Source organism: Podospora pseudocomata, chromosome 7 (assembly GCF_035222375.1).
Source record: "Podospora pseudocomata strain CBS 415.72m chromosome 7, whole genome shotgun sequence".
NCBI lineage: Eukaryota > Fungi > Ascomycota > Sordariomycetes > Sordariales > Podosporaceae > Podospora > Podospora pseudocomata.
Genome location: NC_085891.1, coordinates 3102814 through 3129090, shown reverse-complemented (window position 1 = coordinate 3129090; position 26277 = coordinate 3102814). Strand labels below are relative to the sequence as shown.

At 52.8% G+C, this 26277-nt stretch overlaps 7 protein-coding genes and 1 non-coding gene across 8 annotated transcripts; 6 read left to right on the top strand and 2 right to left on the bottom strand.

Moving 5' to 3' along the window:
• Window positions 1–820: 820 nt before the first annotated feature.
• On the top strand, window positions 821–3232 carry QC762_710530 (uncharacterized protein). Its single transcript, XM_062893899.1, has 3 exons — window positions 821–1231; window positions 1396–2628; window positions 2691–3232. The coding sequence occupies exons 1-3, from the start codon at window positions 1190–1192 to the stop codon at window positions 2820–2822; spliced, it is 1407 nt and encodes a 468-aa protein (XP_062739750.1). The 5' UTR covers window positions 821–1189; the 3' UTR covers window positions 2823–3232.
• Window positions 3233–3796: 564 nt separating this feature from the next.
• QC762_0113510 lies at window positions 3797–3868 on the bottom strand. The gene has a single exon. It is a non-coding gene; the product is annotated as a tRNA-Met (tRNA).
• A 682-nt stretch (window positions 3869–4550) lies between these two features.
• QC762_710525 (uncharacterized protein) lies at window positions 4551–6114 on the top strand. The gene is made up of 2 exons (XM_062893898.1): window positions 4551–4936; window positions 5017–6114. The coding sequence occupies exons 1-2, from the start codon at window positions 4816–4818 to the stop codon at window positions 5592–5594; spliced, it is 699 nt and encodes a 232-aa protein (XP_062739749.1). The 5' UTR covers window positions 4551–4815; the 3' UTR covers window positions 5595–6114.
• A 166-nt stretch (window positions 6115–6280) lies between these two features.
• On the top strand, window positions 6281–8859 carry QC762_710520 (uncharacterized protein; the record flags this gene model as incomplete). Its single annotated transcript, XM_062893897.1, has 2 exons — window positions 6281–7392; window positions 7473–8859. Exons 1-2 carry the CDS (start codon window positions 7349–7351, stop codon window positions 8857–8859), a joined length of 1431 nt encoding a protein of 476 aa, XP_062739748.1. The 5' UTR covers window positions 6281–7348.
• Window positions 8860–10075: 1216 nt separating this feature from the next.
• QC762_710510 (uncharacterized protein) lies at window positions 10076–12107 on the top strand (the record flags this gene model as incomplete). Its single annotated transcript, XM_062893896.1, has 3 exons — window positions 10076–10555; window positions 10611–11556; window positions 11615–12107. The coding sequence occupies 3 exons, from the start codon at window positions 10076–10078 to the stop codon at window positions 11932–11934; spliced, it is 1746 nt and encodes a 581-aa protein (XP_062739747.1). The 3' UTR covers window positions 11935–12107.
• Window positions 12108–13821: 1714 nt separating this feature from the next.
• Window positions 13822–16031, top strand: POB3 (FACT complex subunit; the record flags this gene model as incomplete). Its single annotated transcript, XM_062893895.1, is given in 4 exon segments — window positions 13822–13887; window positions 13900–14199; window positions 14273–14495; window positions 14562–16031. The coding sequence occupies 3 exon segments, from the start codon at window positions 14189–14191 to the stop codon at window positions 16029–16031; spliced, it is 1704 nt and encodes a 567-aa protein (XP_062739746.1). The 5' UTR covers window positions 13822–13887; window positions 13900–14188.
• A 663-nt stretch (window positions 16032–16694) lies between these two features.
• On the top strand, window positions 16695–20327 carry LOS1 (pre-tRNA nuclear export protein; the record flags this gene model as incomplete). Its single annotated transcript, XM_062893894.1, has 3 exons — window positions 16695–16706; window positions 16837–18370; window positions 18419–20327. 3 exons carry the CDS (start codon window positions 16695–16697, stop codon window positions 19918–19920), a joined length of 3048 nt encoding a protein of 1015 aa, XP_062739745.1. The 3' UTR covers window positions 19921–20327.
• A 2048-nt stretch (window positions 20328–22375) lies between these two features.
• Window positions 22376–25976, bottom strand: QC762_710480 (uncharacterized protein). The gene is made up of 5 exons (XM_062893893.1): window positions 25913–25976; window positions 25257–25855; window positions 24985–25223; window positions 22564–24926; window positions 22376–22451 (listed from the first exon to the last, which is right to left on the bottom strand). The coding sequence occupies exons 2-5, from the start codon at window positions 25382–25384 to the stop codon at window positions 22389–22391; spliced, it is 2793 nt and encodes a 930-aa protein (XP_062739744.1). The 5' UTR covers window positions 25385–25855; window positions 25913–25976; the 3' UTR covers window positions 22376–22388.
• Between the last annotated feature and the right edge of the window lie 301 nt (window positions 25977–26277).

The window sequence follows — 26277 nt, the reverse complement described above, 5'->3', positions numbered from 1 at the left end:
ACCCTTGCAAAGTTGAAGAATTGTTGCTCGATGAGCAAGTATGGGAATGGAGCGGCCAGTCGAACGGCTCGTGGGGGATATAGTTTAGGATTTTGCAGAGATATAACACGGGGCGGTAATGCCTCGGAGGGTGGTTTGGTCAAGTGGTATTATGGTACGCTCTGTTTACTCACGAAACCAGATCACTCCGAAAAGAGATACGTAGGTGTTCTGACTGTCATCAACCGACGGGTTCGATTCCACTTTCAGGCGCTGAACTCTTTTTCTGTTTTTGCTCCAAGACCTGACACTTTTTAGGATCACTTTTTATGAGCATTGTCGACCGGCTTATAGCCAGGCCATTCATGGTTCACGTTTCTTCTGTTTGGTTCTCCAGGCAAATTTGAAGTTGACGTTTTCTCTCGACTCGACTCGACCAACTCCGCGATAGAGTCTCAGATGTAACAATCAACCCGGACTTGAAGTACTAGAACCGAAATGAAAAAGAATGATGCAGAAGAACTCTTCCTCTACGAAAAAAGACAACGGACAAGAATGTCGATTACACGACTGATCCACCTACGTGGAACACACACAAATCAGGCAGTGTCTACCTAGCAAGTGAATGAGGCTCAATGAATTCAAAAGTCTCTGGCCTCGAAGCTATAGCTACGAAACTCATCAGTTAACCCCCCGAAGATGATCATCCTGTGAAGTTGTGTTGATGAAGATCGTACTGCCAAGATAGACACAGCCGCCAGCTGCCGCCGGGTGGCACATGTAAAAAACCGCGGCACTCCAACACGTCGTCGCAAATCAGAGGTCGGCGTCACGCTGTGTCGGCCATCACAGCGATTTCCAATTTATCCCGTAGTCCAATCGTTTTCATTTCTAGAGAGTATTCCATCAAGTCCGCATCCCACGCCGCCGACCACTGTCAATCGTTTATCCCCTGGGCCACGACTCCGACAAGATTGGCAGTCGGCAATCCACAGGCGCGATACAAGATTTTACTAGCAGGGAGGATACTAACTGCTAGTAATTTTGATGAGCTGATTGTGATTGCACCAGCCGAAGATTGCGCCTGCCCACCGTCTCCAGACACTTACACATTCTGTACCTAGAGGAGGCCGTCCCCGAGACGGCCATCCCTAGAACATCTTTCCGACGGCTTCCCACGCGCCCCCCCACGAGCAAGATACCGCCCTAGATGCGTCAACCGCCGCCCGACCGACCCAGCACACAAACACGAGTCTGTCGTCTCCGCCGACCAAGCAGCCCCCTTACCCCTTCGATTCTCCCGTGCCCGCCGCTCCGCCATTCGAACCAGTAGCGCCCGGCCGGCCGTTGCGCAGAAAAAGCAGTTTGTTACGGCGGGGCCGACCCAGCGCCCAGGAATCATCCTTCCCTGATCAGTCCCCATTCCGGACCCGCGGTACCCCTTTCCACCGACCACTCCAACGAATTTCGCCCGCCCGTCTGTGGAACCCCACCAACTCGACCCCGAGAACACCAACCTCTTCCGACGGCACTGCTCGCAGACGCCGTGCTCCGTCTTCACCTCCTCCTCCGCCCGTCCCGCTGACAGTTACCTCTGCCACTGCCGAGGAGCCCAGCAGGGCCGCCGCTGGTGAGCACCCACTTTTACAGAGTCCCGAACAGCGACCGCGTCAATCCATCTCAAACCGGATCAGTCTTCACCTCGAACGCAACGCCGGCGCCGAGCAGCGCATCAGCCTTCCGCCATCGGTTCGCGCCACACCTTCACCCTCGCCGGTCGAGGCTTGCCATCCAGGGCCATCCTTTTTGCGGCAACAGCCCCCATCCCAGCACCTCTTCTCCGTGTCCGAATTCCGAAAAACCAGAAGCCGCGGCCAGAGCATCTCGTCACGTCTTCGAGTACCATTCGGTCTCAGTTTTGATCAATCGACAGCGAAACACCAGAGGGGAGACAGCAAAGGAAAAGGGAAAGGCAAAGAAGTCATGGCGCCACCACCATTACCGTCCCAGCCGGACAACAATGTCGGCGCAGGAGATCGTTACTCCTGCGACCTGGAACGTGGGCCGGACGTGGCCAACCCCCGTCTGTCCATGGCCTCCCGCATGTCAGGCATCGGCTCCGAAATGTCATCTGACTCCTCCATCATGGGCGACCCAGATGAGCAACCTGACAATGGCGAGGAATGGGGCCCCCAACATCCCTGCTACCCACATCTGAACCCTCACGTACCGATAGACTCGCCAGAATATACCACCACACGTATAATCCGCATCCGTAGGGACTGGCTGTTGGAAGGTGACCTCGCCCCGACGTTCTCCAACCTCTACCCGGACATCTTGGACCCAGCAGGAGTAAGCGAGCAGGAATTTAGGAGAGTAATAGAAAAACTCAACAGCGAGCTCGTGCCGGCTTTTAGCGCGTACAACTGGAGGAACATTTTGGACGGTGTACTCGGTTTGGCGACGGGATGGTTGTGGGATGACTTTGGACTTACGGGGGTGAAGAGCAGGCTGAAGGGGTTGGAGAAGTGGATTGAAGAGTGGAATAAGGAGATGGAGAAGACGGTGAGGGCGGATCACCCTGGGGATGAGGGGGGGAATGTGATCCCGCCCAAGATTGTGCCGTTGAGGAGGACGGGGTACATGAGTGTGAGTTCTTGTTTCTTCTTGGGAGTTGGATGGGGTGGCAGATGGCTAACTTTGCGGGATAGCTTGATATTCAAATCCCCGATCCAGAAATCGCCCCGGCGTCGCCTACCATGTCTGGGGCCTCGGGCGGTGAAGGTGATGGGCAACCGCAAGTACCAGACTTGACGGTTCCTCCTCCTGCTTTGACTGCTTAGGTTTTTTTTTTCTTTTTCTTTTGCACAAACCACTGTTATCGGTCTTGACATATCTTGTACGCGTATGACTGATGAGTTTTTTTGTTTTTTTTTGTTGTTGTTTTTTTTTCATCTTTGCACATAAGTTTTATCACTGTTACATACCCCTTTTTGTCTTTTGGTGTTTAGTTATTTGTTGTTTGTTAGTTGGGTGGAGGGGGGTTGTAAGATGATGGGGAAGTTGTTGATGAGATTCTGCTCTAATATACCACGGGACCATGAACCTAGGCGTTTGTTCTTTTTTCTGTTTGATCACTGACAGAGGGAGGCGGTGGTGATGTTGAGGTGCTAGGATAGGAGAGGCAGAGGCTGCTAGGATATTTGAGTTGATGTATAGAGGAGGGGAGTTAATGCTATGATTCATAACCCCTATTGCCCTTCTCATCATTGATGTGTTACTGGTATTTTTGCCTTGCTCCCCTGCAGTGGACAGAATAATTGGTGCTGTACAAGTAGTAAGCCAATGTACATCATATTCTGAACCATGCCTTGATAGAAGGTGAATAGGCGTCTTGACTATTTGAAGGCGTCTTGACTATTTGAAGGCGTCTTGACTATTTGAAGGCGTCTTGACTATTTTGAAGGCGTCTTGACTATTTTTTGAAGCCATATTGACTATCTTTTAAGGCCTCTTGACAATCTTTCAACACCATTTTTTTTTTAAAAAGCTACAAGTTGACAAAGATTGCACACTTTACTGACTTGCAGTGCCAATTCTTCTGTTTGTTCACAGCCTGACAGTGAGGATGGCTTATGCAACCTGCATGTACCCGCTCAGAGCCACATGCGCATCCTTGCCTTTCATTCATCCACAAACCCACAATGCCGTCCTCAACTTTTTGAGGACGAAAAAAAAACCCACAATAGTAGTGCCCATTAATCCACAATGATAAGCAAACTTTTCATCTGCAGCAAACATCAAGAGGTGATTAACAAGCTGCATGGCGCAGCGGAAGCGCGCCGGGCTCATAACCCGGAGGTCACTCGATCGAAACGAGTTGCAGCTAATCTCTCATTTTTTGCATTCATTTTTTTCCTTCAGGCAATCCAAGTTATTAGCATCAACGAGGCTGCAATCACGCAGTTCATGATAATCAATTAAGATACAGCACTCATGGGCAACGCTGAACAGCGCTCGATAGTATTGTTCTCCTAATCTCACCAAATTTCCTTGAACATCTTGGCTGGCAAACCACTCGACGGCATCGGGAGACCATAGACGTAACCCTACTGGGCTGACATCTACCTACACTCAGTATTCTCCGAGCAGCCTGCAGCAATCCCACAAACGCTCATGCAGCAGGCTACCATGCCTAGCCAGCATGGCAGACTAGTCCGATACGTTGCACTTTCATTGTGTGCCCATTCTCTTCTCCTACCTAGACCACCGGGAATGAACACAAGCAACAAAGAGCGCCCCTCCCGTCTCGCGGTAATTAGATAGGCATATTCCAGGTAGCACCGTAAAACCTATATGGAAACTGTCTGCAAATCCGGTTCCGGGATATAAGTTAAGTAGGTTGGGTAGGTGTCGACACCTTCTAGAAACCTCTCGATCCTGGCTGTCACTTGCAAGGACCTCTCGGCTCGTTTGCTCCGGCTCCTGCTTGCTAGGTTATAACATCACTCCCATCTGATGTCAAGCGGCAGGTGTGTGTGTGTGTGTGTGTGTGTGTGCACATTTTCTTGTCAATAAGAGCATTTTAGACTTTCTTGCTTCCCAACCCCGCGCTGCGCACGCACTATTTGACTGACTTGACAAACTGTCGCTTTGTTGCTATCGACTTTGGGAAAGCTAAACACCACCGCCCCCGCTTCACGACTTCAACACCACCACCACCAGCTTAAGCCTCGATTCGGTGGCTGTGATAACTTCGATCACCTTGTCAACAAAACCTTTTTTTTCTCTCTCTCTCTCTCTCTCCCGATAACCACCCCCTCCAGCCCAGTGAAAATGTCCCTCCTCCACGGCGGTTGCCAATGCGGTCGGAATATCTACATTGTGCAATTCCCCAAACAAGAAACACCGTCTTCTTCGACGGGTAGTCAAGCTGCTCGTCTGCTGTTTAATCAACGTACGCACCCTCCTCCCCCCTCCCCTCCCCCAACATCTCCCCCCTTTACATCCCAAGCCAAGCTAACCACCCCCTCTCAGGCCACCCCCTCACCCCCCTCCTCCGCGTCCCCCTCTCGTCCTACCGCTCCCTCACCCTCCCCGTCCTCCCAGACGAGTCCCACTCGTTGATTCACCGGTCTTATACACCCCCCAACGCACCGAATACTCTGCATACGTTTTGCGGGTACTGCGGGACGCCGCTGTCGTATCACACTTCGAGTCCTGAGGGGGAGGGGGAGTATATACAAGTTACTGTCAACTCCCTCTGGGAGAGCGATTTGGGCAAGATTGATAACCTGACTGGTACGTCGCCTGGTGATAGTGATGCTGAGGAGGAGGGAAAGGGACAAACGGGGATTGATGGGTTGGAGGTGAAAAGGGGGAGTGATTGGTTTGAGGGGTTGGTGGAGGGGAGTAGATTGGGGAGGTTGAGGAGACGGGAGATGAGGAGGGTTGTGAGGGAAGAGAGGGGAGCCCGGGGGGTTAGAAGGGTTGAGTATGAGATTAGCGAGTGGGTTGATGGGGAGGAGCTGGAGGGGGAGACTGAGGGGGAAGGGGGGAGGAAGAGGAAGTTTGAGTTGGCGGAGGGGGGTGGTGGGAGGGAGATGGGCAGTTGAGGGGGGGGCATGATGGTGAGGTTGATGGTGACCGGTAAAAAAAAGGGGGCGTGGTTGTGCTAAGGGAACTCAGTTGGTATTGCTTGGGTTGGTTTTTCTTCGGTATGGTGAATCGGGGTCTTATTGATCATCTCTTCTAGAGAGGACAACAGTACAGGTGGGACGTTGTTTGCAGAGAGAGGGAGGGAGCATATCTGGAGTTTATTACACAGTAATTATCACGTCTTTATTACGAGTTGTTGAAAGAGAGAACTAACTTACTTTACTTAACTTTACCGTTTGTAAGAATAATGTCAGGTGGTTGTCTGGTTTTGGACCAACATCAAGACACAAATATGGCAACACCAAGACACCAGACAGGAACAATCAAAACAAAACAAGATGTTGGGTCACCGCCAGAGAATATAATCATCGGAACGAATTACCGTCTCTCTCTCTCTCTTTCTCTCTCAACCCGAAGATATCCCGAAGCAAGTGCTCGGCTGAGTAGATCGTAAGATAAATTCATGTAGGTCCGGCTTGCCGGGAGATGCAAGGAATGAGAGAGGGATCAAAAGGGACGGTGTTCCGGACGAACAAGCAAAGTTGAAGCTTGTTCCGGGTGGGTTGATGATCACTGAGGGATGTGAATCGTCAGTTCGGCCGAGGATTAGCCACAGCCGGCATTTTGCCCTACGCGACACCGCTTTTGTATCTAGGAGTTTGGTTGTTTTCGCGTAGATACTCCGGGCGGCAGGTTGAAGAGGCTCATCTCGGCAGCGCGGGCGGTGTCCTGCCGTTGATTGAATTGCCACCCCTGCCTGTTGAGAGGGGGGAGGGACTCGTGATCGATAAACCTGAAGAGTTTCCCCGAGGTTTACCCAGCCGGAAGGGCGCGCTTGATTCTTTGCGGCCCGGGATTCCGAAAAGCGGGCTGTGGGTTGGGAGAGAGTTGATCAGTTGGTGGAGGGGGAAAAAGTGTTGGTGGGGTTTTGCGCGGGTTTAAAGGATAATATCATTTTGTGATTCACATGAGATGTGTTGTTGTTGAAGAGGGGTTTCGAACGGGGCAGTCTTTTTCATGAGAGAGAACAGTGCTGGGTCTTTTGCGGCTCTACGAGAAAGCCTTGCTGTAAGGTACGGGAAACAAAAACTGGGGTTTGCTGCTGCTGCCGGGGGTAGGACCGTTTCGACCGTCTTTCTGGAATCACTGGGCGAATGCCAAAAGTCCGGATCTTTCTTTGCTTTCCTCCGACGCTTGAGGCTGGGCGGGGGGTTGTGATTGGGTCACGGATATGTGTGTGATCGTGGGAAAGGGTCCCCCTCCCTCTCCGCTTCCACGGGATCTGCAGGTCACTTTTGTGAGGAAACACAATCACAATGTTACCCCCATGCCCCATATCTCCTCCATCTTGTTGTTGCTTGAGCTAACACGCAAGAAAACTGATATTACCCCGCGGTGGAGAAGCAGACAAACTGGGGTCCTTGACCCGGTCTTACAGCGGTATGCGTGCCATGATGCAAGTGCGCAACGCGGCTAGGTACAAACCCGCCCATCTCAGCCTATGCCTAGCCTTTTTCTCGGTGTCGACGGTCCGAAACACGGGAGAATGGGGGGGACAATGGGAGGAGTAACGGCCATGAAACCCATGGCAGCATATCAGAGGTTTGTGTATATATAACACATGTCCTCCCCCCAAATCTGTGTTGGCTGCTTGAGAGATTCTGTCTTCAACCTACACCTCCCCCAGAAACAAAAGAGTTAGCTGCCCATCATGTCTCTTCCCAGTGATTTCCTGTGGGGTTTCGCTACCGCTGCGTGAGTTTGTCCCTCATCCACCTCTTATCTGCCTTACCTACCTCATCAGCATGGCTGACGTTGTTCTCCCTCACACACAGGTACCAGATCGAGGGTTCCGCTGATGTCGATGGCCGTGGCCCCTCCATTTGGGACACCTTCTGTGCCATCCCCGGCAAGATCGCTGATGGCAGCTCCGGTGCCGTCGCTTGTGACTCGTACAAGCGCACCAAGGAGGACATTGACCTCCTGAAGTCGTTGGGCGCCAAGGCCTACCGCTTCTCCATTTCCTGGTCCCGCGTCATCCCCCTCGGTGGCCGCAACGACCCCGTCAACCAGAAGGGTCTTGACCACTACGTCAAGTTCGTCGACGACCTCCTCGAGGCCGGCATCACCCCATTCATCACCCTCTTCCACTGGGATCTCCCCGACGCCCTCGACAAGCGCTACGGCGGCTTCCTCAACAAGGAGGAGTTCACCGCCGACTTTGAGAACTACGCCCGCGTCCTCTTCAAGGCCATCCCCAAGTGCAAGCACTGGATCACCTTCAACGAGCCCTGGTGCACCTCCATCCTCGGCTACAACTCTGGCTACTTCGCCCCCGGCCACACCTCTGACCGCACCCGCTCCGCCGTCGGCGACAGCGCCCGCGAGTGCTGGATCGTCGGCCACAACATCCTCATCGCCCACGGCAAGGCCGTCAAGGTCTACCGCGAGGAGTTCAAGCCCGTCAACGGCGGCGAGATCGGCATCACGCTGAACGGCGACGCCGTCCTCCCCTGGGACCCCGAGGACCCCGCCGACGTCGAGGCCTGCGACCGCAAGATCGAGTTCGCCATCTCGTGGTTTGCCGACCCCATCTACTTTGGCAAGTACCCCGACTCGATGCTCAAGCAGCTCGGCGACCGCCTCCCCACTTTCACTCCTGAGGAGGTTGCGCTCGTCAAGGGCTCCAACGACTTTTATGGCATGAACCACTACACGGCCAACTACATCAAGCACAAGACCGGCACTCCTCCCGACGACGACTTCCTCGGCAACCTCGAGACGCTCTTCTACTCCAAGAGCGGCGAGTGCATCGGTCCCGAGACGCAGTCCTTCTGGCTCCGCCCCCACGCCCAGGGTTTCCGGGACTTGCTCAACTGGCTGAGCAAGAGGTACGGCTACCCCAAGATCTACGTCACCGAGAACGGCACCTCGCTCAAGGGCGAGAACGACATGAGCCTGGAGCAGATTGTCGAGGACGACTTTAGAGTCAAGTACTTTGACGACTATGTCCACGCCATGGCCAAGGCCTTCTCCGAGGATGGCGTCAACGTCCGGGGTTACCTGGCCTGGTCGCTGATGGACAACTTTGAGTGGGCTGAGGGGTACGAGACGAGGTTTGGTGTGACGTATGTCGACTATGAGAATGATCAGAAGAGATACCCCAAGAAGAGCGCCAAGGCGATGAAGCCGCTGTTTGAGAGCTTGATTAAGAAGGAGTAAGAAGGGGTTCGTGGAACATGGGATGGATGGGTGGAATAGCGAGCATTGATAGTTTTTCCTTTTTTTTTTCTTTCTTTTTTTTGTATGTATGTATGACATGGAATGGAAATGTCCTCCCCAAAGGGAAGAGGATGATGAGATGAAGATTGATGGGTAGTTGATTACCTGGTCCTTGATGTGTGAATGTGAATGTGAAGATGAAACGACATAATGCTTGTTATTCCGATGTGGTTGCGAGGCTGACCCTGCCGCGAATAGCATCTCCCCGAAAGAGCGATTCGATGTCGTTGCCACTTTCCAGGCTTTGGTTGATGATGCTGGCCCAGGTTAGCTTGCTGAGAAAAAACAACGTGGGCTGCTCCGTAGAGGCCAAGATTGGGGAAACTGTGGGGTAATTCCAGGTACGGTTTTCTGAGAAGGGACTAGACTTAGACCGGAACGTGGGGTGAAACTCTTGTTTTCCTCTGACAAGTTTGCCTTCTCTGGATATCTTTTCCATCTCATCTCTTGCTGTCTCTCTCTCTTTGGAATACCAACACTTGATGATACACAGAAAGAGTTGAACATGTGAGAATGAGGAGCGGCAATCACCGGCACCTCCGCCCTCTCGGTCGGTCAAGTGGATTACCCCAATCCGGCCTAGCCCTGGGCATTGCGCGGATGCGGGGAAGTTGGCCCGCTTGGCGATCCTGTTGCTTGCACACGGCGGCGGCACGCTGTGGTCCCGGGGCCGCGCTGTTCAAGCTTTGTGGACTCTGTGTGGGCTTCTCGATGCCGAGGAAAGGAACCCCCCCTTTGAACACGGTTATGCTGGAGATGTGATGTAGGTATGGGGTGCCCCGGACGGCTGGATGTTTTACCTGTTTTTGACAGTCATATATATATATATATATGTAACTATACCTCTCCTCTCCTCTCCTCTCCTCTCCTCTCCTCTCCTCTCCTCTCCTCTCCCCATCCTCTCTTTTCTGTTGCTGCTACTAGGTACTAGGTGTTCGCTCGCTCGTCGCTGGTTCCCTGTTCCCCCTTTTTCCTTGTCCCTCGCTGTTGACGTGGTCGTTGGCGTGTTGCTATCGTCTGTTTTCTCACTGGTTTGGTTTTTTTGGTCTCTCGGTCCAACGGCTTTTTCCCCATCTTTGGTTACTACTAGTTCACCGGTGTTTGTCGTTGCTTGGTTCCCATCCGCCGTCACCGTCAACCCTCATCGTCATTCACAATGTCAGGCCCCTCCAACCGCCTCAGAAACGTCCTCGGCCACATCTTCCACTCGGCTACCCCTGAATCAGCACCCCACCACTTCTCCCACCTCTCGCCAACTTACTTCCTCGAACGCGCCGCTGCCATTGAGCCCGATGCCGAGGCCGTCTACCATGTCACAGCCAACAACAAGATCCTCCGGCGGTCCTACATGGAGCTCGCTGACCGTGCCCGTGGGCTGGCGTACTACTTCCGCAAGCATGGCTACAAGCGCATTGGTCTGCTAGCACCCAACACGCCGGCGTTTTTGGAGAGCATCTTTGGGATTGTTGCTGGTGGGGGTGTGATTGTGCCAGTAAACTACAGGCTGAAGCCAGATGATATCACCTACATCTTTGACTTTGCCGAGGTGGACTGCATCATTGTCGACAAGGAGTATGAGAATCTGTTAAAGGCCTTTACAGAATCTCACCCCAATGTCAAAATCATCGTTGATCTTGTAAGCCCCCCACGCTCTCTCATCTCCCATAAAAGCTAATAACTAACACTATCAGGACACCGACGCAACAGAAGGCGTCCTCTCCGGCCCCTTTGACGAAGCAGTCCTTGAAGGCCTCATCCTCGACCGCACCACCGGCTCAAAAGGCTGGTCAAACCTCATCTCAGCCCGCGTCCCCGACGAAGATTCCACCATCGCCCTCCCTTTCACCTCTGGCACAACCTCCCGCCCAAAGGGGGTAATCTACACCCACCGCGGGGCCTACCTGGCAACCATGGCCAACATTGTCGAGTCGGGCCTCAACCTCCCAGACGGTAGGTGCAAGTATCTCTGGACCCTCCCCATGTTCCACGCCGTAGGCTGGACCTTTCCCTGGGCCATCACCGCCGTGAGGGGAACCCACGTCTGTCTGAGGAAGATAGACTACCCGCTTATCTGGTCTCTTCTCAAAAACGAGGGGGTCACCCACTTCAACGCAGCACCAACAGTCAACACCCTTTTGTGCGCCGACCCCAACGCCGAAGTCCTCCCCAACCCAGTCCGTGTCACTGTTGCTGCGTCCCCCCCAACAGCGAGGTTATTCGAGCAAATGACCGCGTTAAACCTCTACCCTGTCCACGTCTATGGTCTTACCGAAACATACGGTCCAATCACCAGGGGTTACCTCCTACCAGAATGGGACCTCCTGCCCCCCCACGAGAAGTTTGCAAAAATGGCAAGGCAAGGTCATGGATTTCTCACCTCGCTTGGTGTGCGTGTCGTCAAGACGGCCGAGGATGGGAGTAGCCTAGGCGGGGAGCCGGTAGACGTTGCCAAGAACGGAAAGGAAGTAGGCGAGATTGTTTTTGAGGGGAATATCTGCTGCAAGGGGTACTACAAAGACCCGGAGGCGACGAGGAAGCTCTTTGAGGGGGGTGTTCTCCGCTCTGGGGACCTGGCAGTCTGGTGTGAGGATGGGAGTATTTTGATTCAAGATAGGCAGAAGGATATCATTATCTCTGGTTGGTTCCCCTTCCAAAAAAAAAAAAAAACCTGACAATTTCTGTTTGTTTTATATAGGTGGTGAAAACATCTCCTCTGTCGCCCTTGAATCAATGCTAGTCGAGCACCCCTCCGTCCTCGAAGCCGGCGTCGTCGCAGTGCCAGACTCTCACTGGGGGGAGAGGCCAAAGGCTTACCTCACAGTCAAGCAAGGACAGACGATTGACGAAAAGGAGTTTATCGACTGGGCGAAACACCAGAGCAGTATCAGTAAATTCATGGTGCCGAGGGAGGTGGAGGTGGTGAGGGAGTTGCCAAAGACGAGCACGGGGAAGATAAGGAAGAACGTCCTTCGGGACTGGGCCAAGAAGGGGACGCCCGGGGATGTTGAACTTTGAGTGAGTGAGGGGGGTGGTGTTTGTAAAGGGGTTTATTCAGGGAACTATATAATTAGCGAGCAAAGGCGGTTTATAGGTTATGCATTTTATTTCATCATCAGCAGTGATTGTTATGCACAAAGTAGAAGAAGTCCCCAGAACCAACAGCTTATTAATGCTACGTGGAATATTACATGCTTGGAAACTACGGAAGGAGCGCTTTAAGTAACTTGGTACGAGCGATGACACAAAACGGGCAAAATAATTAGCACCAAAGTAAGTAGGTTACCTCTATTATAGTGTAAACTATACCTTGAAGGATAATTATTAGGCCTTTAAAGATAGCTAAAAGGCCTATTGGTTTTCCTTGGAGGCATGGCTCACAATATGATATAGGTTAACTGACTTTTGCTGTGCCAATTGTTGTGTGCGGAGGGTGCTGATATAGCTACAAAACTAAAACACAGATCCTGAACACTGACTTTGAACGAGCCTTGATTTTTCTATGTTCTGGTAGTTTCTCGAAGGTTTGACTTGATCACTTCAACCTCACTCATCCGCCCCACAATCATCCACAATAGTATTGAGCTCTCAGATCCTTCCTTCAACCCAAACCAAACCCGTTACGCTATGGCGCTCGAAAAGCCTTGCTATTCAACTAAACGAAGTAGCCTCACGACGATCATAAACTATAAAATGACCTACAGCAGTTAGTATCTATGTACACGTATGTATGAAGAAAGCAGGGGTGCTTGTATGTTGATACTGGGTAAAGTAAAGTGAAGAAAGCTTACCATATCCCGCAACTGCATGTGGTCGTCCACCTTGCGATTGATTCTCAGTTCAAACTTGTTCATCTTTGCGTTCACGTCTTGCCGCAATGCTTCATGCTTCTCGCTCAAAATTTTTGGAGGCATTGGTGATCTCCCGAGAAAGTTGATTGTACAGGACATCTATGTGCTGCTCGAGACCATCGATTCAAGCCTCAATTCTGCCGATTGCAGTATTAATAGTCGAGATACTGCTGTTGTTGTTGCCCAATATTGTGTGCCTGAGATTTTTTATCTGTCAAATTGTGTGAGGTTGTTGAGACTTTGCGTGGGTCATCGAGGTTGTCCATTCGGCTATTGATGTTGGCGAAGCCCGTCTCGATAGGTCTTGAGTTGGTTAATGCGCTGATCCATGTTGGTGAAGAACTGCTCCATGTGGGAGAGACTCTGCTCCATGTGGGTGAGGCGCTCCTCCATGTTGGTGAGGCGCGTATCCAGGTTGGTGGAGCGCAGATCCATGTAGGCCTTTATTTCCTGGGTAAACTAGGACAAATTGAAACCGTCCATTTTGGGATTGGTCCGTGTATCTTGAGAGATGGTGTGTGGTGTGGTTTGACGGTGATGCTTGGATAGCTGAACCAAAGATAAGATGGTGCGTTGCAAACTGTTCTGAACCAGTGAAGGTGATGAGGTGTAGCCTGTTCTGAACCAGAGAGTAGATTTTGGGATGCAATTGGGAGAGACAGGTGGTGGCAGGTATTTAAACTTTGTGATAGGTGTCGATTTCTAAGCAAGTAGGCTTAACTTTCGAGCAAGTGGGCTCGACTTTCGAGCAAGAGAGGCAAGAGGGCTTAAACTTAGGCAGGATTAAAGAGAACTTTGGACAAGAGCGTGACATTCTGCCCCAAACTATATTAGTTGTTTCCACTGAGGCGCGAAAGTTTCCCAACATGGACGGCATACATACGTACTTACATGGACGGCATACTCAAGGTAGGGGAAATTGGGGCTGCAAACTAAGTCAACACTCGATAATATTTCACGGTTTTGCGGTTTCCCTGTTAGCCACTTGTTCACTAGGCCTAATTTGGGGAGCATAAGAATAAGACAGCCAAACGTATGTTTCTTTATACGTGCCGTCCAGCAGCACACTCGGGAGCGTTGTAGGTGGTGCTCCGAGATAAAAGTGAACAAAAGAGTCGACCCCTCGATACACCCCCCACCTTTCTAGGGGCTCTCCTGGCCCAAGCTTTTCCCTGCAAGCCAAAAGCCACCTGCTGTCCTGGAAGCCACACCGCCCGGCAGTTCAGCTACTGCCCCAGAGCCGCCAAGAAAGGGACACGGACCACCAATTTAGCTTGTCGCGTCACGGCGCCGATTCCCTTTCAGAGGCGCGCCGAGTGGAAGTTCTTTCGACGCCGCCTTCAATTCTGTCTCCGACAACCTCCAGTCACCCACAACGCCATCCAAACCATCTCCGAGACTTTGGATAGGAAACCATCACCATGGCCGCCATGTACGTTGTTTACTTCTGAACTCCATTTCCATGCGCCTGATCGCTTGACCTTCCCAGACTGACCGCTGCGCAGTGAGAGTTTCGACAACATTTACCTGGACCTGTCCAAGGAGCACGGAAAGTGCAGATTCGCGGAGACCGGTCTCGGCTGGAAGCCAGTAGGCGGCGGCGACACCTTCACACTCGATCAGGGCAACATTGGCGGTGCGCAATGGAGCAGAGCCGCCAAGGGCTACGAGATCAAGATTCTGCAGAGGAATTCGGGCATCATTCAACTAGACGGTTTTCAGCAAGAGGTGGGTGCCTAATTTTCGACATTGACACAAGCCGAGACAGCTGCTGACAGCCCCCCGCCCCAACAGGACTACGAGCGCTTGAGCAAAATCTTCAAGAACTGGTATAGCACGAACCTAGAAAACAAGGAGCATTCGCTGCGCGGCTGGAACTGGGGCAAGGCCGAGTTTGGAAAGGCGGAGCTCACATTCAACGTCCAGAACCGTCCCGCCTTCGAAATCCCCTACTCTGAAATCTCCAACACCAACCTTGCCGGCAGAAACGAAATCGCTGTTGAGTTTGCTGTTGGCGAGGGTGGGAAACCCGGTCAGAATGGTGCCACCCCTGGAAAGGGAAAGAAGGCGTCCGCCGGAAAGGACCAGATGGTCGAGATGAGGTTCTACATTCCAGGAACAACCACCCGGAAAGAGGCCGAGGGCGGTGATGCTGGCAGCGATGCAGACGAGGAAGAGAAGAACGCCGTCACTCTCTTCTACGACACCCTCATTGAGAAGGCCGAGATTGGCGAGTCGGCCGGCGACACGATTGCCACCTTCCTCGATGTCTTGCACCTCACGCCAAGAGGTCGTTTCGATATCGATATGTACGATACATCCTTTCGTCTTCGCGGCAAGACATACGACTACAAGATCCAGTACGAAGCCATCAAGAAGTTCATGGTTCTTCCCAAGCCCGACGAGGTTCACTATCTCCTCTGCATCGGGCTGGATCCACCCTTGCGCCAGGGTCAGACCAGGTATCCATTCCTTGTGATGCAGTTCAAGACGGACGAGGAAGTGACGCTGGATCTGAACCTCCCTGAAGAAGACCTCAACGAGAAGTACAAGGGCAAGCTCGAGTCTCACTACGAGCAGCCCCTGCACAGCGTGGTGGCCCAGATTTTTAGAGGACTCGCGGGCAAGAAGATTCTCTCACCTGCCAAAAACTTCCAGACACACCGGGCCCAGTCCGGCATCAAGTGTTCGATCAAGGCCAGCGAGGGCTTCTTGTACTGCCTGGAAAAGGCGTTCATGTTCGTGCCCAAGCCAGCCACCTACATCGCATACGATCAAACGCAGTCCATCACCTTCTCTCGCGTTGGGGGAGCTGTCTCCGCCCTGTCGACGTTTGATATAACAGTCCACATGAAGGGCGGCGGCAACTCGCAGTTTAGCAACATCAACCGTGAAGATCTTAAGGGACTCGAGGACTTCTTCCAGTACAAGGGTCTTCGCGTTAAGAACGAAATCGATGAGGATGCCAACATGCTTGCTGCGGCCATGAGAGCGGAGGACATGGCCAGCTCAGACGAGGAAGTGGTCCAGAACAAGGCCGATCGCGGCTCAGCCGACGAAGATGAGGAGAGCGTGGATGAGGACTTCCAGGCTGACTCGGACAGCGACGTCGCCGAGGAATACGACAGCAATCACGAAAGTGATGGTTCAGGCAGCGGAGAGAGTGATGTTGATAATGAGGTGGATGATGACGAAGACGAGGAGATGGAAGATGCTGAAGAGGAGGAGGAAGAGCGGCCAAAGAAGAAGAAGAAGACTGGTTGAGTCAGCGGGGGGACAGTCTTGAATTGGGGTAATTATGAGGAAGGAAAATAGGGGGTCTGTTTTGGAGCCAATGTATCTGGTTATGGCGTTGGGGGTTTGGCAAAGGATTTATGAATATCCGTATGCAGTGTATCACAATGGGCATTCATTGTCTTGTGTTCTAGAGAGGAGAGAGAGATGGTGGCACGTGCGCGTGCCCCACCAATTCAGGTGGCAGTCTGGAAGCCTGGCCTTTTACTGTAGAGGTTGACTTTTTTGACTCCCTCTGCCCCACCATCTTTTGCAGCATCCCATTTCCATCCACCGCTTTGTTTCCCCAGATTGAGAACGAGTCGAAATAGAAACAAACTTCCAAGCAACTCACGCCGCGGCTGTACACACTGAACAAGAGTGTGTCTTTAACTGTGCACTGTCTCCATCCGAACAACCCCCCATCCCTCACCGCCGCCCTACCTTGCTTATTCCCCGCAGACCATGGAGGCCAACTGAAGCAAGGTCGACTCATGTATCTTCGGCGCCACATCTGCCGTATCTGAGAATGCCGAGTGCTCTTCCACCACAGCTTCCACAGTTATAGCAGCCTCGCGTCAAAAATAATAGCCCACCGAAATATAAAGACTCCGAATCCCTCACCACACACCACATTAACCACTGTGTCCGGCAATGGACGCCCAGGTAAGCCCATGATCTAGTTCCCCGCAAAAAGCGCCCAATCTCCCAACCCCGCTACCACCAGAGGAGGGATAACCGTCGCCGTTGTCTGGGCCGTGTCGCATGACCATGCTAACATGCTCTGCCCTCATAGATCGAGAATGCGATCGAGGTCGCCTGGAACCCTAGTTCCAGCCAGGAGCTCAAGGGCCAGGCTTTCGAGTACCTTAACCAGCTGCGAGTAGACCCCCAGGCCTGGCAGGTCTGCATCGGCCTCTTTACCCGATCCCCCCCAGCGTCCGAAGTCGTACGACTAGTCTCGCTCGAAATCATAAACAATGCCGTTCATTCAGAAGCCCTGGATGCAGCCAGTCTCGTGTACCTGAAGCAGTCTCTCCTCGAATATATCGGACGGACATACACGAGCAACACCCAAAGTCAGGTCGACCCAGCACATCTCCAAAACAAGCTGACGCAAACCCTCACATACCTCTTTGTCTTCTTGTACAGGGAACACTGGAGCAGCTTCGTACAGGACTTTTATGCCATTGCCCAGAATGACAACCTCCCTGGCGTCATATTATACCTCCGCATTCTCAGCTCGATTCACGACGAGATTGCCGACTTGATGCTCAGCCGGCAGGAGCAGGAGGCGAAGAGAAACAGTGATCTCAAGGACCTTATTCGTGAGCGAGATATGGCCAGAATTGCCACGTCATGGACCGATATTCTGTCTCGGTACAGCAACCAGCACGATGGAGTCGTTGAGATGACGCTCAAAATCATTGGGAAATGGGTGAGCTGGATCGACATCTCGCTGGTCATCAACCAACAAATGCTCGGTCTTCTGCTGCCCTTGGTCGGGAGGTCAAATGCTTCAGGTGGCGAGGACAAGGTCAGAGATATAGCTGTTGACACCTTTACCGAGATTGTCAGCAAGAAAATGAAGGCGAGCGACAAGATCGAGATGATCAACTTCTTGCAGCTTCGCGAAATCATCACAGAATTGCTGGCCAGTCCTCCACTCAATGAGTGGAAGGGAACCTCCCAGTACGACACGGATCTGGCCGAGGTGGTCGCCAAGCTTGTCAACGCCGTCATGTCAGATATTGTTCGCGTGCTTGAGGACGGCAAGGTTGACAACGATACAAGGGCGAAGGCTGAGCAGCTTCTGCAATACTTCCTGCCGTCCCTGCTCCGCTTGTTCTCGGACGAGTACGACGAGGTCTGCTCGACAGTTATTCCCTCATTAACCGACCTCCTCACTTTCCTTAGAAAAGTCGGGACTCTTCCAGCGACCTATGCCGAAATGCTTCCTCCCATCCTGAACGCCATAGTTCTCAAGATGAGGTACGACGAGACGTCCAACTGGGGCCTCGAAGACGAGCAAACAGACGAAGCAGAGTTTCTGGAGCTGCGTAAAAGGCTGCAAATTCTCCAAAAGAGCGTTGCTGCCGTTGATGAGAACCTCTGCATTGAGTTCATGAGCAACCTAGTCGGAAACATGTTTTCCACCCTCCAGCAACAAGGGTCTCAGATGGACTGGAGAGATCTGGACCTGGCGCTTCACGAAATGTACCTGTTTGGAGAGCTTGCGCTGCCCAACATGGGACTGGCTGCCAAGAGTCAGCCAAACCCTGTAGCCGCGGAGCGCCTGGCTCTCATGATGAGCAAGATGGTTGATTCTGGTAAGTTTTCTTCCCGTCTTGAATACGAGCAATGCTGACACATCAAAGGTATTGCCAACTACGCCCACCCAGCTATCTTGCTCCAGTACATGGAGATTTGCGTCCGCTATCACAGCTTCTTTGAGTCTCATCAAAACTACATCCCCCGGGTCCTTGAGAACTTCGTAAGGCTGGTGCACCATGAGCACGTCAGGGTGCGCACACGCTCTTGGTACCTGTTCTTGCGCTTCGTCAAGACTTTGAGGGCGCAGGTGGGCAATGTCGCCAAGACTGTGATCGAGTCCATCAGCGACTTGCTGCCCATCAAGGCTGAGGTCCCTAGTAATGACGCTGACGACGACATGTCCTCTGATGAGTCTGATCACTCTGCCGATGCCGTCTTCAATGGCCAGCTCTACTTGTTTGAGGCTGTTGGCTGCGTGTCTGCTACATCTGCCACCCCTGTTGCCGACCAGGCCTTGTATGCTCGGTCTGTCATGGAGCCTCTTTTCTCAGATATGAGCGTCCATCTCGAAAGAGCCAAGGCCGGGGATGCGCAAGCCATTCTCCAGATTCACCACATTATCATGGCCCTCGGTACTTTGGCCAATGGCTTTGCCGACACGCCCCTTGGCCACACCAAGGCGCGGGCTCAGCCAGCACAGGAGATCTCGGCCGAGTTTACAAGAGCTTCCGAGGCGATTTTGATTGCTTTGAACCAGCTCAACTCGAGTGACGAGATCCGGGCGGCCTGCCGGTCTGCCTTCTCCCGCCTGCTCGGCGTCCTCGGCTCTGCCGTTCTTCCACAATTGCCACAGTGGATCGAAGGCCTGCTCTCTCGCAGCTCCAGCAAGGACGAGATGGCTATGTTCCTTCGTCTGCTGGAGCAGATTGTATACAACTTCAAGGGAGAGATTTCCAACATTCTCGATCTTCTCCTTACACCACTTCTTCAGCGGGTCTTTGGTGGCCTTTCTGAGCCGATCAACGGCACCGATGATGAAATTCAGCTTCAGGAGCTGAGGCGGGAATACGTTTCTTTTGTTCAGGTTATCTTCATGAATGATCTTGGAGGCGTTTTGGTGTCTGCGGCCAACCAGGGTAACTTTGAGTCTCTTGTGTCGTCCATCTTCAGCGTCGCCAAGAACCTCAACCATGGGAACCTTGTGGCCAGCCGGATCGCCTTTAACGTTCTCAGCCGCATGATTACGCAGTGGGGTGGTCCCGACATCATCACCCCGGGTGAGAACCCAGTCGCTACCGGCCCTCCCTCTCCCACCATCCCCGGCTTTGAGCAGTTTATGCTCTCCCAGTTCCACGGCGTGTGCTGGGACGTTTTGCAGGACGGAGGGTTCCGACCGAGCAGCGACGCGACATCTAGACAGATCCTCAACGAAATCGCCGGCATCCAGCAGGCCATCTGGATGAAGACGGCGGATCTCTATATCAACCATGTCCAAAACCAGCTTGGTCAGGACAGCAACGACTTTTTGCGGACGCTGACGACGACGACGACGGGGCGCAAGCCACTGGTCGATTGGTTTTTGGCTCTGCTCAAGGGCCGGAAGTAGGTTCTGGCTTGCAAGAGGCCAGTGTGGCTGTTGTGTACTATTTAGATAGAGGAGGAAATGGAGAGAAGGGGGGATGGAGGATGGGAGGGGTGGAGGTTTTGATTGATTGCCTATACAATTCCCCAAGAGCTTGTGCAGATACATATTTTCTTATGTCTTCAGAGAGACAAAAAATGATGCATTTCAGATAAATTCTTTTGTTGCGTCGTTGGTGTTGGTTATGGTTTGGTGAAGATGACGTGAGGGTTGTGAATCTTAGAGATGGTGTTGGCACTTCATTATGTGCGGCGTGGCACTTGGTGACGCGGCGCGGTAGAGTAAATAAAGTCGAAATGGCTTTTTGGGGCTGCCGAAGTGTTTTGAAGAAACTGATATAGGTATCTCGATAAACTTGAAACTCTTTTGCCTCGCCGCCCACAATGACGTTCACAAACGACCAAGATAATATTCACAAGCAACCAGTATCGCCCGTCTGCCCGAAATGTACTACTACCAAACCGCTGCCGGGCGAGTACGGGTCCTCACAAGCTGGGAGATTGCCCAAATCGCAGGAACTTTGCCGCCTACTTTTCCGAGTCCCTCGGCCTGACATCCAGGTCGCAAATCGACAGTATGTACCTATCGTCACACCACCAGACGGGACTGCATGCTGGGTGGGCTGAGGGTGTAGGGTGTGTTGCCTCTCCCTTTTGCAATCTCATTTTGGTTTCCGCTTGTGGTAATGGGGTCATCACATCATATTCACCTCTGTTGCAAACCCCTTATTTACTTCCCCCCAACCCCCTATCCGTTGCCCCACCAACCAACCAACCCCCTTTTTAAAACCCGCCTTCCCCCTACAGATTCTCCCCCTCCCCATTGGTACCATTCTACACCACCACCCACCTTGGCCTCTGTTCGTGGGGGAAAAGTAGATTAGGAAGAGTTCTCGGGATTAGTTTACGGGAGGAAGAGGACCTTCAGGCGGGAAAGGACTCGTGACGGAGGAGGCTGACTGTGCTAAAGCACAGGATACAGATGAATGAAGGAATGTGACTCTGAGGTTGGGGCTGCTAATCATAGGCTCATGGTACATGCTTTATTTAAGACAAATCCACCGCGACTTCTCCGCTGTGTTCGTCCAAAAAATTCAAAATTTAAAAAGAACTCGGTCAAGTCTCTCCTGTTTACCCCTGAGTAGCAGGATATTTAACAATGATAACAACCCTTGTCAAGAATCGCAAATTGCCTCTCCCAAAACCTTCCGTCCCAAAAATGTGATATGGGAAGGAGTATATGTACTCTCCCGCTCGCTCGCGCGCCCTGATCCGTCCGTCCCAGCTTACCTGACTCTCCCACTCGCTCGCTCAAGCAGCCAACCAACCACCCGCAGGCCGGTCCGGCCCGGTCCGTATGGAAGCGAAGATGATTTTCGCCCACGCCCCGCATGATACCTCTGCTTGGCCTGTGCCTCGGCTCTCCCACCAGCAAGATCCCGCCTCTCTCGTCCACAATGACGCCGCCTGGGCAACCCCGAAGGTCACCACACCTCGTCTCTCTGACGGCACGGTTGCCCAACGGTATAGGATCCCGTCAGCGAGCCCTCATGATGATGGGTTGCCCTCGGGTAGGCAGTCTTGCGTGGCCTCGCTATATCAAGCAGCATCACCCGCGCCTACTCGCTCATCCAAGATGGCATCACACTCCGAAGAGACGACCGTGCCCCGAAGTCCTCTGGCCCGGTCATCTCCGCAGGTGGCCCAATGGTGGTTAAGTTTCCGTGACCGACAGGCGAGAGGACACAACGGAAAGGGAAGATTATGTTATGCCAGACTGTACACGTTAGAAACTATCTGATGATGATGACCTGGTTAGAATCTACAGTGTGTCAAAGACGGTTTAGATACCCCTGCAGACAAGCCGTGAGAGAAATACTACACCGTCAAGACGATGGACAGCTGTTACTAGTTAACAACCTTGGGCCGAAGAAATCTATCCAATCTAGGTCAGAATTAGCGATAGCTGTACGACTGTCAATGCCGAAGTGTCAAAAAGCTAAAGAAATAAACACCAAAACTCCCAGACTCGAAAGCCATAAACCTCAATCATCAGCCTTAAAGAGCCGCTAGCTACAGAAAACCATCATTACCAGCTGTGCGTAACCCCATGCTCTATCCAAGTAAGACACATTCAAACATCAATCACATCTTCATTTCTCATTCTATCCTCTCATCTCATCTCAGTCTCAATCTCAGCAACTCATCCTCACACACCAACCTCAACAGCACACAAACTAATTACATCAACAATCTCAACAAACAAAAACAATAAAACCCATAAAAAGAAAACAACGCCATGCTAACCCCTCCATATTTAATTCAAATGCAGTAGCACACGCACCCGACCACCACCATCGTACACACTTTCCCCAGTGTAACAACAGGTACTTTCACCAAGACTATCAAGGTAATCGGCCTCAAGGAAAAAAATTACATATGTCCCTCCTTCTCCTCCAACTCCCTCATGTACTTGACAAACGTCTTCTTGTGAGTCTATGATTTCCCACACATGTTAGCTTTTTTTCTTTCCTCTTATCATTTTTTCACCACAAAAAAAGAAACATAAAAAAAACATTAAAAAAAAAACAAAAAAAAAAAAACTTACCATCCCCGCATACTTCCCATCCCTCAGTATGCAAATATACCTCAACCCCAACTTGACAAAACACTCATACACCAAGTCCATCGGCGACCTAATGTCCAGCGCCACCGGCGCAGGGTCAATGTACGGCGTGAAATCCGTCGGATCTGGCATCCCATCATCCGAGTCGTCAATCGTCGGCACGCTCGCCATCAGACACAGGCTCGATCCCTCATCCTGCAGATTATCCAGCGCATACTCCAAATCCGGCGCCGGAATCAACCCCACCAGGATGCCGTGCCTGACGATCGGCAACCCCCCGTCCAGCTCGCCCGCCCGGTGCAGCAGCTCCAGCTTCGTCCTCAGGCTCATCGCCGGCACCACAGGGCTGGTGCTGATGTCAATAATCCTCTCCTTCCTCACCCTCGGCACAATGTCCGCCAGCTCCGACGTGAAGACGGGCTTGTGCTTGTTGTTGAGGAAGGGGTAAGAGTTCATCTCGGTCAGCAAGTCGTAAATGCTCAGCGGCTCAATCGCGTCAGCCACCCACTTGGCCACCAGAATCGCCAGCGAAAACGGCAAGACATAGTCCAAGCTCCCCGTCAGCTCAAAGAGAATGACCGCCAGCGTGACCGACAGCCTCGTCACCCCACACATGGTCGACCCGGCCGCAATCAACCCATACACCCCAGGCTGGATACACGTCGCGCTCGTCGCCGAACAAGTCCCCCAAACCGGCCACTCCCTCGTCGCCATCACCCACCACTGCACCACGTGCCCAATCGTCCTCCCCATCAACCCCCCCACCACCATGGACGGCACATAAATCCCCGCCGGCACCTTGATACCAAACGTGATGATGGTCAAGAACCCCTTGATCAAAAACGCCGTCAGCAAATCCCTCAACACGGGCGGGATGTCCTCCGCCCTCTCCGGACACAACCCCAGATCCTCCAGGTTGTTATCCCGGTCATCACACGGCGCCGCCAGGTTGTACAGCAACTTCGCCACCGGCAACTTTGTAAACACGTTCCAGTACCCAATCAACCCCGTCACAAAAGCCACCAGCACCACCTCCAGCAGCGGGTACGACTTGATGACGGGGATCCGCCTGAACGTCTTGGCCCAGCGCCTCGAAGCCTTGATGAACAACGCTCCCGCCGCTCCTCCCAAAACCCCCACCAGAATGAAGCTCCCAATCTCGAAATACTCCCAATCCACCAGATACCTCACCTGAAACATGACAATCTTGTGCGTGCCGTAGGGGTTCAGAAACTTGAGCGTCAACGCCGCCGTGATGCAGCAGAAAAACGTCCTAAACAGCGTCTTGGCGGGAAAGAAATACGCAACCTCCTCCAGCCCAAACAGCACCCCCCCCAGCGGCGCGCCAAAAGCGACCGCCACACCGGCCGCCGCGGCAGCAGAGAGGACCTCCCTCCTCTTGGCGTCGTTCCGGTCATACTTGCTAAACAATCTGCAAGCGATATTCCCGACACAAGTGGCGATATGCACATACGGCCCTTCCTTGCCAAGCGACAAACCAGACGCCACACTGAGGATCAACCCCAAGCTCTTGATCAGCAACGTCTTGAGACCCAAGAAGCCGTGAAGAACAAAACCGCTGAGGATGACCCTCACCTCGGCGACACCACTCCCGGCGGCGGAGTAGTAAATCATGGGCGCGCTCTCCGCAGACGACGACCCCTGCCCATCGACACACGAGTGGCGCGGGCTGATGTTAGCACCATCGTCATTATCGTGATCCCCCATGTGCGCAGCATTCTCCGCCGCCAGGTTCTCATCCAGCGTCGTGAGCCGATACGCCGAAGGCACGACCGTCTTGGTCGTTAGCGTCATCAGACAAGACGCCACCGCCAAAGCGATCACCATGACAATGTAAACAAACCACTCGGTCCAATCCTTGCCAAACGGCCACCCATTCAACACCTCGCCCCAATCCCTCCAGTCAACGCAAGGCCCGTGAGGGCAGCACCTCTTTTCGTTGATCAACCACCCTTTTTGGCAATACCCATCCTTGAAGTCAAACACCGTCGCCTCGCTCACATTCACCGCGTAAGCCAGCACCGCAACGATGAACCCGACCAAGGCGCTCAGGATCCAACCTTGAGCCCCGTCAAAAAGAACATAGACCCTCCCCCAGAAATCTTTTCTCTGCCTGAGGGCCTTGACGCGGTAGGCGTCGGCGATGGAGTCGTGGACCCAGTCGGTCGAGGTGAATTGATCGTACCAGACGCGGTCGTCGGGATAGAGGGAGGATTTGGAGTCGGCGATGCCGCCGTAGGATTCTTGCCTGTCGCCTAGGGCTTGGATGAGGCGGGAGCCCCACGAGTTGGCGCGGGAGTGGTGGCGGTGGGATTTGACACTGTCTGTAGATAGCACCGTCAGTGATGACTGCCAAAGGGCAACGTAAGGAGGGGGACACACCGGCGTAGCTCTGGTTCCTAGACAGATGCGGCACCCTAGGTGACCCATGCGCACTCGCGATCCTTATCCGCGACGTCCGGTTCGCGCCGAGCAGGGAGGTGCGCTCGTCCGGGACACCCTCCGAGTTGGACGGTCGACGGGACATGATGCGGGGCCGGCGGAAGGAGGTTGGGGAGCTGGGGAGGGAGAGGTATTGGGATGATTGGGAGGGTTGATTTGATTCTTCGTTGTTGTTGTTGCTGTTGTTGTTGCTGTTGTTGTTGCTGTTGTTGCTGTTGTTGCTGTTGCTGTTGCTGTTGTTGTTGTTGTTGTTGTTGTTGTTGTTGCTGTCTGTATCGGTCCCTCCGGAGGCATCTCGGAAGACGTCCCGCAGGCGCGGGGTGTGTCTCCTTCCTGTCATGATGACAGTGGAGATGATGAGGTGTCAGGTGGTGTTGTTGATAAGACGATCGGCGGCGGCGGCAGGCGCAGGACTTGTTCAGGTCGCTGCTTGCTTGCCCGGTTTGAAGAGGGTAGGTTAAATCAGGAAATCGAGATTCGAGATTGCGTCGGTATTAGTTTCCGAGTTGGAGGGCCATGAGACCTGGACGGGTAGGTGCAGGATGCGGGTTTCCGACGGGTGTTGTGATACGGCAGTATATCGCATGAGGGAAGGAAAAAGCCGGAGAAAAGAAGGAGCAGGAAACACAAGCAACTATCCTATCCAACACATTTTCTTCAAAAAGAGAGGAAGGAGAAAAAAAGAAAAGCACCTCCGCCGCAATGTGGGCGGCCTTGTTCACCGGGAATTTCTGGTCAGTTCGGTAGGTAGGTGGTGGTTGGGGGGAAGCAGATGTTGGATGGATGGCTAAGCCCCCAGTTTATCGAGTCCCTGTTGGAGGTGGTGGTGTTAGGTGGTGCTCCACTGTGCATACAGCGAGTGTCTCACTTGGCGTCATAGGCTCGCGGCGGTGCTTGCTCAGATGATTTGCTTTTCTGGCAGCCTTCTTCCCTGTTTTGGACTGTATGATCTGGTGTCAATATCACTCTCATTCACTTGTCAGTCAATCAGTCAATGTCAACAACCTGATCAGACGGGAACAAAGCGGCCGCCTCGGTCCAGGAACCCGGAGCCGGTGTTGTTCTGTCGGGGGGGGGAAACACGCTATGTCATAATGGTCCCCCCCCATTGCGCACCCTGCGTCTGTCATTGGTCATCTTTTTTAGGCGCCGGTGCCGCGACTGTTGCGGTAAAGGGTCCCTCCCGGCAGGCAATTGAGGCCTGAAAGCTGGGGAAATGCCAGCAACAAACAA

What these genes read in the sequence shown, in the direction of transcription:
- QC762_710480 (XM_062893893.1), bottom strand. Translation starts at nt 25,384, where the DNA reads ATGACAGGAAGGAGACACACCCCGCGCCTGCGGGACGTCTTCCGAGAT. An exon ending in AACAGCAACAGCAACAACAG is followed by an intron (nt 25,224 to 25,256) that starts CAACAACAGCAA and finishes CAACAACAACAG; the next exon opens with CAACAACAACAACGAAGAAT. An exon ending in ATGGGAAGTATGCGGGGATG is followed by an intron (nt 22,452 to 22,563) that starts GTAAGTTTTTTT and finishes GGGAAATCATAG; the next exon opens with ACTCACAAGAAGACGTTTGT.
- QC762_710525 (XM_062893898.1), top strand. Translation starts at nt 4,816, where the DNA reads ATGTCCCTCCTCCACGGCGGTTGCCAATGCGGTCGGAATATCTACATT. An exon ending in TCGTCTGCTGTTTAATCAAC is followed by an intron (nt 4,937 to 5,016) that starts GTACGCACCCTC and finishes ACCCCCTCTCAG; the next exon opens with GCCACCCCCTCACCCCCCTC.
- QC762_710530 (XM_062893899.1), top strand. Translation starts at nt 1,190, where the DNA reads ATGCGTCAACCGCCGCCCGACCGACCCAGCACACAAACACGA. An exon ending in GACCCAGCACACAAACACGA is followed by an intron (nt 1,232 to 1,395) that starts GTCTGTCGTCTC and finishes TTCCCTGATCAG; the next exon opens with TCCCCATTCCGGACCCGCGG. An exon ending in GGAGGACGGGGTACATGAGT is followed by an intron (nt 2,629 to 2,690) that starts GTGAGTTCTTGT and finishes TTTGCGGGATAG; the next exon opens with CTTGATATTCAAATCCCCGA.